At 35.4% G+C, this 11,525-nt stretch overlaps 1 protein-coding gene across 1 annotated transcript in view; it reads left to right on the forward strand.

Annotated features, from left to right (window-relative positions):
- The first annotated feature begins 1,334 nt into the window (after nt 1–1,334).
- LOC144449477 (neuronal acetylcholine receptor subunit alpha-9-like) overlaps nt 1,335–11,525 on the forward strand; it is a 16,535-nt gene continuing 6,344 nt past the window's right edge. Inside the window, exons 1-5 of the mRNA XM_078140014.1 lie at nt 1,335–1,532; nt 4,374–4,516; nt 5,423–5,467; nt 7,269–7,378; nt 8,250–8,782. Coding sequence (XP_077996140.1) covers nt 1,451–1,532; nt 4,374–4,516; nt 5,423–5,467; nt 7,269–7,378; nt 8,250–8,782 — 913 coding nt within the window. The 5' untranslated portion in view covers nt 1,335–1,450. The remainder of the gene's footprint in view (nt 1,533–4,373; nt 4,517–5,422; nt 5,468–7,268; nt 7,379–8,249; nt 8,783–11,525) is intronic.

Consider the following 11,525-nt stretch of genomic DNA (forward strand, 5'->3'; position numbering starts at 1 on the left):
CATTTTGCATGTGAATGATGTTTATTGTACCATGCACTAGCCAAGCTCAACAAAATTATGGAATATATACTCTGGTCGTTCTACGTCGCGACAATGTGCGTCTGTGTCACGACAATGCGTGTCTACGTCACTGGTTAAGCTGTGTTCAAAATATTAGTCAAAACGTTCCCCGATATTTCTTTGATATTACTGGTGCTGGTATAATTACCAGGTGGTAAAAAAGTACTCGTGACCTAAGGGTTCTCACTACTCATCTAGCGACTCCTAGTGACAACGGGCCTCGGTTACTCATATTTTCATTGACTAAACGAAGAAAAATATTGGAGAATAACAGTCATGAGCTCTGTCGTATATTAAATTACTAACAGAAGCTTTAGACCTGTCCTGATAGACGATCACCATCAGACTTTGCACGAATTGCACGAATTCGTGTTTACTTTGCCAGATACATCGGTTGCCCTACATAATTTATTCATTAGAGATACAATATTTCCTTGTTTCAGATATACTGTGGTATGCTATGTAACGGAATTGCTGACAAGATGAAAGAGTCGGCACTTTGAACCATAGCCCGTGTAGGGTCTATGTTTGAACAGAGTGTAAATAACTCAGAAGGTGAATAGCATAGCTTTCATTTATAAATGGTCTGCAGGCAAATTTATTTATGACCCTTTCCCCATTGTAATTCTACATTCGTCTTGAGTATTACATTTAATATGAACAATGGGATGAAACGCTCATATTCGTTATCCGATTAATAAATCATTTAACAAGGCGATTACGATATATCTCTTTCAAAATGACAGGTTTATATTTAACAACTTTTCATGTTCCATTGACTATTAATTAGAAAGCTACTTTTAATCTCCCCCTCCCCTTCCCGAATCGCTGTAACCGGAACAATACCGTAATTGCTTGACTTTGTTATTGGCACTATTAAATCGTGCATCTCGCAAACCTATCATTGATTGACAAAGTATATGAATTAATCTGGTCCGTTAACAGTTAATAAGGGATAAAGATCAACACAGTTATATGAAGAAACACCCATGATATAAACAAGTGAAACACTTGGAAACTTACATTGTACCATTCTCACAATCCAGACAATATATGTAATCTCACACCACGACCACGGGTAAGTGCTTCCGTAATAGGATAGTATTTCACTACTATAATCACTAACAACAATAAATTGATATTAAGAGCAATCATACGTAGATCAGTATATAGTGCTTTCTCACAACATGCTATGAATCAATTAAGTGACATCATAAACAAGGTCATAATAATACTGTCATCATTCTGTGTTCTTTTCAGGTACAATAGTTGAGACAGTAAACGGTGACGTCAATGGCATGTGAGATTACTGGCAACGAGTACTTATAACGTACCGCGTCTACTGCTGAAGTGTAGGGGTCCTGGTCACACAGCACATACACAGACAGCCATGACTGCGGTGACAGCACCAATTCTTCGATTTCTGAACAGAATGGGAATGCCACAACTAACCGTGATATTATTAATTTTTGGTAAGTGTGTAATTATCCGTCTAAAGCGAAAACCTTTACGTACCTAAAATACTATTTTGTAATACTCTGGACGCAGTCATCTATTTGACTTTCTATCCGTATATTTTTTACCAATTGAACGTTCTTCAGACAAGGGTTATCTGTACAGTACGAGTGATAATGCCCGAGGTAGTAAATTGACGCACAGTACCGGGCCTTTCATGTGTTTGATAGAATGGTTGAACTGTGATCCCTGTATTTGAATGCATTTGAAGACTGTGATTGTGATTGTGTATTACTGTTCATGGATGGATATGATTATAATACGTCAAAGAGTTGAATAGTAATGAAGGTTTTCATATACAAATATGTTTCAATTGAATGGCAACACGCATGCTTTTCTCATGCAAGAAGTGTAGAAGTCGAATACAAATGAAGCTCTCATGTAAAACAGAAACTAGATCGTAGCATGTGGACATAAAGTTACGGCATACAAATGTGTTTAAATGGATGGCAATATACAGGTGTTTGGTATGCAAGAAGTTTATAAGTCGAATACAAAATTGAAGTTTTACAAATCAATATATTTTTTCTCACTCGAATGGCAAGGCGCATGCATACACCATGCAGAGGTTACTATCAATAAATAAACTTCGTGATTATACCCGAATACATGTTCGGAGGGCGAATTGCTTCAATCGATCTGCCATCGGAGTCATTCGGCTAAGCACATGACATGAATTTGCATAAGAATGTGAATGTACGTAAAACTATGTCATTAGACAGTGGAGGGGGTTCCCTTTCCACCGTCTATGATGTAATCAAAGCTGAGGTTGCAGACGACGAACTGGTTTTGGAAATACTCTCAGAACATTAAATCAGCATGTTGAAATCCATCATATAGAAGTTTTGACTGATATTTTTCAAAATCATAGAAAGAAAATTATTGCAAAATCTGACGACGTTTCAAGACAGACATAACTTTCTAATATACATTCAAGCTGTTCAAGTTGTGAGTTTTACTGATTCTGTCACAAACACTGACGCCGAACGACAAAAAATAATGCATGTGAAACCTACTGACAAACTAAATGAACATTTTCTAAGTCATCGCACAGTATGCATTCACACAGACATACTGTCTTCCTTGTCTGTGTGTACCGAGCCCTCAATTAAACAACGGTTTCAATTTGGAAAATCCAAACCTGCCGTAACCTGCCGTGCCAGGAGTTGCGCTGTTATAGTAGTAAACAGTGAAATCTGAGTTTATCAGGTGTCAGCAGCAATTTTCATAGAGTGAAGTTATGTTATGTTAACTCACAACGATTGTTGTACTGTGGTTTCACTACATTGAAAGAAACCAGGTTCAAACTGAATGCCTCCCATGAGGGCATAACCATATATTTCTTGGCCTACACACATTGTTGGAATGCAAAATTCTAAACTATAGATATAACATGATGTACCACTTAATTGAAAAAATTAACTGTATGAAACTATGTGAAATTTGAAGCTTGCAGGGTTAATATATTTCCTAAATATTATTGATTATGCAAATTAACCATATAGCTTATAAGTTACAGCATCAAGCATTAAATGACACATGCACTTCTTTACCATCAATACATGTACTAAATTATCTTAAATTTAAAGCTTATATTCAATAGATATTGCCTCATTAACAATCAAAATGATCAATGATACAAATCACATACCACAATTAAAAACGAGATAAACAACTACATCAAACACGTGTTACATGTTATGGCTGATAGATGTACCAAGTTTAGTGAAATCTGAAGTTTGCATTCTTAAGAGATTGCCTAATTCCCGAAAATCATTAATTATGCAAAATGAGTCATTGAAATTTAAATAAAAAACTATATCAACAGGCTTTAGAGATCATGTCTGTGTGTGCTTTGTCGTGGTTGATGTATGTGTCAACTTGTATGAAACTTGTATGAAGTGTGCATTGCAAAGATACAACTTAATTACTGAAGATCATTAATTATTCAAATTACTCATTAAAAATAAAGGCCTACGTCAACAAACCTATCCACATTGTTATGGTTGGTATATGCAACTAATTACATGAAATTTGAAGCTTGCCTTCTTGCGATAAAGCCTAATTACTTTAAATCATTTAATTGTGCAAATTACTCATTAAAACTAAAACCTATGCCAATAGGCTTTAACGTATGTGCGTGCTTTGTTATAGTTGATGTGTGTGCAAAATTATATGGAGTTTGAACGGTGCCTTCTCAAGCTATAACTTAATTGCTGAAAATAATTAATTATTCAAATTACTCATTAAAGAATAAGCTATACTACTTCATAGGACAGGTGTGCATTACTAGGGTTGATATGTGTACCAAATTATATGACATTTGAAGCTTGCATTCTTCAGATAAAGCCTAATTATGCAAATTATTCATTACAACTGTAAGCATTAAGCTACATCAACAAGCTTTATAGGACATGTGTGCTTTGTCATGGTTGATTATGTACTAAAGCCTTACCGAAATTTATCAATTATGCAAGTTATTAATAAAAGCTGTAAGTTAAATCTACATATGTTATAAGACATCTGCGTTTTGTTATGGTTAACGTATGTACCAAATTATATTTAATTTGAAGTATGTGTTCCAAAGATATAGCTTAATTACTAGAAACCATTAATTATGCCAATGAGTAATTAATATTTAGTGGATGTTTACCAAAATCTAATCAGGTCTTTCCATGACCATATGCAAGGTGTGTAGCAAGTTTCATCAGAATCAACATTGTAGTTTTTGAGATATCGTGTCCACAGACAGACAGACACACATTTTCACTTTTAAGCTTTTGCAATCTCCCATTCAGGACAGACATCGGCTTCTAACTACACGGCTAAACTGGTTAATGATTTGTTAAACTCGTACCCGAGGATAATACGTCCTGTACTGAACGACTCTACCACCACAGTGATAACACACAGAATGACACCTGTACAGATGGTCAAAGTGGTAAGTTGAAGTTGACAAGCGTGACACACACACACACTATCTCTCTCTGTCTGTCTGTCTGTCTGTCTGTCTGTCTCTCTCTCTCTCTCTCTCTCTCTGTCTCTCTCTCTCACTTTCCCTCTCACTCACTCTCTCACTCTCTCTCTCTCTCTCTCTCTCTCTCTCTCTCTCTCTCTCTCTCTCTCTCTCTCTCTCTCTCTCTCTCTCTCTCTCTCTCTCTCTCTCTCTCTCTCTCTCTCTCTCTCTCTCTCTCTCTCTCTCTCTCTCTCTCTCTGATGCGCAGAAACTAATAAGAGAGATAGATTACAAGTGGCCTGAATTTTCTCGTTACAGTTTCTCGCTACATTTTGTCTAAATGAAATAAACTAACGTGCCATCATTCAGGCATCAAATGTGACCATCAAAACATGGATGACTGTATGTTTGTGTCTAGCTAGTTACAGAATACTTGAATGATTTATTTCCTTTAGATCAAATGTTGCAAGAATTGCGATGTTATTGAAATGTAGATTTATTGTGTTTTTTATTGGCTTCTGCATGCATGCTTGATGTTATCAAAGCCAGAGTAAATGTAACCTGCAATGCGCTACAATGTCTGTCAGTGGTTCATATATCCTTGTTGTTATAAACACACTTGTGTACTCTTAAAACAACGCTTTAACAATATGCGATAATGCAGACATAAAGCCTAGCCATAGTTGACGAGTAAAACATAACACCATCCATACATTGACGCCACAAAGACGCATTCTATTCTATTAATATAAAACAAATTCATTGAGTTGTGCGGGATTCAAAACTTCATATTCCGGCTTCTATTCTACTACCAGTCTCTTTATAGCTTGATATTTGCCTGAAACTACTATTCGTAACGACTTGTTTTTTTGTGTTTTTATTTTTTCACAGGATGAAATTAATCAAATCATCACGATCAAGTGTTGGCTGAGTCAGGTCAGTCAATTGTTGTAAAGATATTTGTATTTATCGCATTGAATTCTTCATTTATTTTGAAAACACGACACAAATAAATAAGTACAATGATGCAGACAAAGTAGAAATAATTATTGATTATATATGATATCTTCGGTACACCTATCAGAGCCAGAAATAGGGTTCGTGTTTAAAGGAGTTCATACGGTTTTTTGAGGTAAATTTTGCTGCGTATTTAAAAGTCACAAGGCCAAAAACAATAATTGTTTGGCTCCGGTTACCCGACCCCCACCTAGCTCTTCATTGCCGACCCTGAACTTCTTTTACGTATTCGAGAAAAACAATAATAAAATCGCAAAAAGTGTGGTCTCACGAGAAATAATAATAATAATCATCATAATAATAGTAACATTTATTTCTTATAGAGCGCATTACATCTTAAAATGTACATATACACAAGTGTAAACATGATATGAAACAGGATAAAAATACAAAGACACTGAATGACAATTAAAAGACTGAAATGTAAAAAAGTTAAAAGTTAATAATAATGAGATCTAAAAAGATGACATTTCAAGACAGATTTAAAACTGTTCAAAGTATGATAAGAACGAAGACAACTCAACTTTTTTCTTTCTAATGACAAGTCTTGCTGATGAATTCTGAATAATTTGGAGTTTACGAATTTGTTGAAGTGGGAGACCATATAATAAACTGTTGCAATAATCTAAACGTGATGTAATAAAAGCATGAACTAGTTTTTCAGTACAACTTTGATCAAGAAGATTGCCAATTTTGCCAATTTTCCACAGAGCATGAGAGGCAGCTTTACAAATATTAATTACATGATCAGACATAGTAGCCGCCGAATCCATGGAAACACCAAGATTGCGAACAACATTAGATGGCTGTATATCGACATCGCCAATCCGTATCTCACACCGGGGTACCGGACCTGCACCACCAAATTTAGAAGACAAATGCACAATTTCTGTTTTACAGTCGTCGAAATATTGGATGTGGAAACTGCTATCAACTTAAAAAGACACTCTAAACTGTTCTTCCCTACTGTAGGGCTCTACATCTGATACGAAGAAATAAACAACCCAGAGACCATTTGGAAAATAATGGAAAACCTGAACGAGACACTCACAAAGAAAAAAATATATAAATACAATAAAATGAAAAATTACCTGCCCCACCTATTCTAAAATTGAGCGTAACCGGAACCACACATTTTTTAATTAGGCCTTAAGATTAATACTCTACTTTCTGAAACATACTTAATTACAATTTCTAATATCTTGCAATTGAGTGAACTCAAACCTGCTATCAAGATATCATTTACAAAATGTATAAATGGTCCCATGACTTATCAAAATGTTCAGGGAAATCCCTACTCTGCAATTAACTGTTCTAACACATTGTAATGTCATACATCGACATTAATATTATACTAGAATAGTTTCATCAAGGTTTTATGTATAAGTAGTTTCACTTGAGTAAAACCCTTATAAACTCAGCTTTTCTCACTTTAGTGTTTGGGTAAATTATAAGCAATCAATGAAATTACACAAGCAGATACCATAACGAGTTTTATTTTCAAATTTTACATTCTAGTTTTATAAGTTTATATAATGGTTAACATCACGAAATGAATTGTACTCTGAAAACCTATGTCAACCACTGATGTTACGGTATTTGAATGACAAGTATATGTTGGATATGCTAAATATGGCAAATTAGAATTTTCGAAGGTTGAAAAAGCGATAGTTCATAACCTCATTAATTACGTACTGGTTCGTTTAATTACATTTGTTAGATATGGTATGATGATTACCTGTCGTGGGAATCTACAGACTATGGTAATACCACTGAGATTAGAATGCCGATTGATAACATCTGGCAGCCAGACATAATCCTGCTACAAAGGTAAGTTTATTTTTTAATAATGATTTCTTTTGGATGGTCTGTGTGAGTTCGCCTGTATATGAGTATGTCTGATTTCCACTTTGCCAGTTTTTCTGACTTTGACTGTCTGCAGTCGTCGGTTCTACTGTGTTCTGTTTGAGTAAACATGTACAAAATAAAACTTGTAATGACACATATATGTGAGAACTAGAAAAATTGCAGTAATTAGGTACAAAGGAGCTCGAATTTCCGCGATTACTTCGCATCTAAGCATTTTTTCAAGGAAAATACAGATAAAATAGAGACTACAAATGACAAATCCTTTATATAGCAAACGTTCATAATTAGTTTGGAGATACAGAAGAACAATATTGTACATTCTATTTGGCAGACTCTTCTTTCAAATTTAAACCCTGGCCAATTTCTATCGATTGTTCCGTTTAAAGTGACACAAACTCAGTTTATAAACTTTTTACTCAAAGTGAAAATACTTACATAAAACCTTGATTAATCTATTCTAGAATAATATTAATGTCAATGTATGGCTTGTTTGACATTACAAATGTGTTCTTACGTTGTTAGAATAGTTGATTTTATAGCAGGGAATCCCTCGACATTTTATGACGTCATCATATCCTTTATAATTATGTCATACCTTAAAACCAGGTTTGAATTCAGAACATTGCAAGTACTGGTTAAAGTATCTTTCAGTAGAATACTAACCAGTGAAGCAATTCAAAAATTACATCCAAAAAGTACATAAACTCAGCATATGACCCTTGAATGTTTAAATTGGCAGGTCAAGAACACTTTAGCATGCTACCGTTTGACACCGAGTCGTTTAAAGGTCAAATGCGAAAGGTTAAAGGTCGTCATTTTATTTTATTTTCAGTGTAACTTCAAAGTTACAGCGTCATTTCGACACCGATGTTATAATCACTCACGTTGGCAAAGTGACGGCATTACAACCTTCCTTACTAGAAGCCACTTGTATCATAGACTCGACTTTCTTTCCCTTTGATGAACAGAAGTGTGTTCTGACATTCTCCTCCTGGGCTAATCCCACTCATTTAGTTGACATTGAGCCTGACCAAGCTAGCAACATGGACAACTTTGCAAGTAACGGTGAATGGGAATTAGTTGCCATGGGGATAGAAAAACGACACGCAGATGAAATTGCATACGGAGCCGAGTTCTCTGAAGTTTCGTACATAGTGCATCTCAAACGACGCTCTCTCTTCTATATCCTGAACATAATGTTCCCGTTCTTTCTAACGTGTGCATTAGTAGCTGTTTCGTTTTATCTTCCATCCGAGTGTGGCGAGAGAATTACTTTATGTGTTACCAGTATCTTAGCGCAGTTTGTATTTCTGGAAATTATAACACAACACATGCCACCGAATTCGGAAAATGTACCATACCTACGTAAGTATTTACAACCCATAACCCAAGTCAGTGTTAACTTACTCTGTTTGAAATTTAAGATAGCAAGTATAATGAATACAGTTGCTTGCATCATTTTGTCTAAATGAAATGTACTAATGCAGACATCAAAACATTGGTATCCGTGTGCCTGCCTCTAGTTGCAGTACGTTTAAATGATTTATGAAATGTAGAATGTGTAGTTTCTTATTGGTTTCCTCGTGGTTGTAGCAAACAGAGCCAATGAACACTGACATGAAAGGGACGGTATATCCATCACTGTTGATCAAACCCCTCTGAACATTCATATCTATCTTTCTTACTCTGTTATGTTTGTCTTTGTTTTTTCTTCTTTTTACTTCAGTCACTACTTTGGAAATCAGGCTATAGGCAAACTAAGATAAACACAAACTAAACTAGCGTGGCAAAATATTAATGCAAGATATCAGTAGACGTTGCTGTAATTACACTCACAGTAAGGAAGCATCTGTGATAACTAGCTGCTCATTCAACCCAGGGCCGTAGCCTGACCAAATTGCCAAGGGGGACAGCACTTTGTCTTGGTGCAATCATGCATTTAAATTTTAGAAAGGTGCTAATTTACCTAAATTTGCATACAATTTACATAATATCTATTTAACCATACGCAATTAAATATCATATGTAAGGCCAGAAAAAAGAAAAAGAAAAATGATGGTCAACGGGTAACCTAACTCATCACATTGGGTAGGTAGGTCGATTTAATCTTTTCACAATGCCTGACAGGATGTAAAAGCAAACCATATATAATGTTAGCAAAATATTTCAGGTCGAGTTTAGAAATTACAATTTGTCTGCATATTTACAGTTAGGAAATGTACACAATTTTCGGTTAAACAAATGGTGTAGTTCCTCTCACTCTCTCTTCTTTAAAAAAATGTTAAGCCTCGCCAAATGAAACTCAAGCATTATTTTAGCCACCCCTTCTGTCACCTACACTACAGTGGAGATCATATGGTACAATGATGCATAAGGGATAGCCAACTACAATAATACTCCTAACGAGATTACTTTACACAGAATGTGGATTTCACATGCATAAGAAGATGTCTCTAATTAGCTCTAACCTATACAGGGAGGTACTTAGCCAGACACCTTCCACCTTGTTTCGGGAGAAAGACAATTATCACCTTGATTGCTACTGATTGGAAGGAGACAACTCCAAGGGTGAAAAAAAAATGAAAAAAGACAGTGTAGGAGGCCATTTAGAGGCATAAAATATCAAACCATAGACATAATTTAAAGTGTTACAATGCTTGAATATGGTAATAAAATTGAAATACTTATGCTATGCATTACATATTAGTGCATTTTGTTGTGGCAAAGCTGAAAGCTTTTTTGCGGATGTGCACTTTGTAAATGACTTCTCATGAAGTTTAATTTGGCTCCAAAAAATCCTAAAGCAAAACATTTCAAAACTTTCAGACTTTTGATGGCCCAATGACTGCTCAGCCCACTCCAATGGTCGTAAACTTTTGTTCAATTCGTTTTAGTGCACATTGGATATGCAGCAGCTTAATTTAATCTCAATTCATGTTTGTATGCATCATTAGAGCCAAGTAAACCACTGTATAAGATATTATATAATTTGGATCAGACTCAAATGTGTATTGTTACACGAACTATTGAAATATCTCTAATTTTGAAAAAAAAATGCGAAGCCCGCATGAGGATATATTGCCAATCACCAGAAACAATATATGCGTAGGTTGAACAGCTTTTTCACTTTTTCTGGCCTAATGTCGTATCTTTCAAAGTAGTTGCCGAAAAGATGTCACATTCAAAGTAAAAAAAATGGATGGTGCTTTCTCAAATAAGTAACACAACAAAATAATCATTTTCTTTTCCCAACTCCTAAAACTTTTATGGCGGCGTTTATGTCGGAACCCAGGGTGAACTCAGTGAATTCTCCTTGTCACTTGTCACACCAATTATTGAAAGTGGATCTTCAATTCAAAGAGTGGATCTTAAACTGCGTACCTATTTTAATAGTTTTTCAGGGCCACCAAATATTCCAAAAAGAGATCTGCCGTTTTATCAGTATGAAATGTTTTAATATAAGATCGAGCGCATCTTCGGAGTCACTGCATGCAGCATAACAGGCGACCTCACATTGAACGACTTTTTCCGTCTTTTTTATGAGTTTCACATTATAATTGCGACTTGCTATCTTCAAATGAAGGAGACTTTCAAGACTACTGTTAGGAAAATACACAGTGCATGTACGCACTTCTTTTAATTTGCTGCAAAAAGTTACAATTTTTAACTGGACACATTTTTATTCAAAGTTAAGCCAGCGTACAATAGAGATATAAGATACATATTAGCGAGGAGTCAGTGTACAGTCAATAGTGAACCATCAATTTAAATCGCGCATGCTAGGAATCGTCACGTAAATAACGACTTTAATAACATCGCTATGTATTCAAAAAGTAGCTTTTTCTTCTTTCTTTTTCCAAAATCTCAGGGGGGCAGCTGCCCCCCTTGCCCCCCCCCCCCCCGCAGGCTACGGTACTGCAACCTTGTTCAGTGTTTACACTCCAAATGTATTGATTACAAAGTAATTATACTGGCATCATCAAGGCACCTCTATTACCCTCTATGTAATCTAAAACTTGCAACAACAATAAGAATTTTACTTTATATCGAGCCTAATTTGCCATAGCTTGAGTTCCGAAGTAGTATCATTTATTTCTAACATTTGGGT

Source organism: Glandiceps talaboti, chromosome 18 (genome assembly GCF_964340395.1).
Source record: "Glandiceps talaboti chromosome 18, keGlaTala1.1, whole genome shotgun sequence".
Lineage (NCBI taxonomy): Eukaryota > Metazoa > Hemichordata > Enteropneusta > Spengelidae > Glandiceps > Glandiceps talaboti.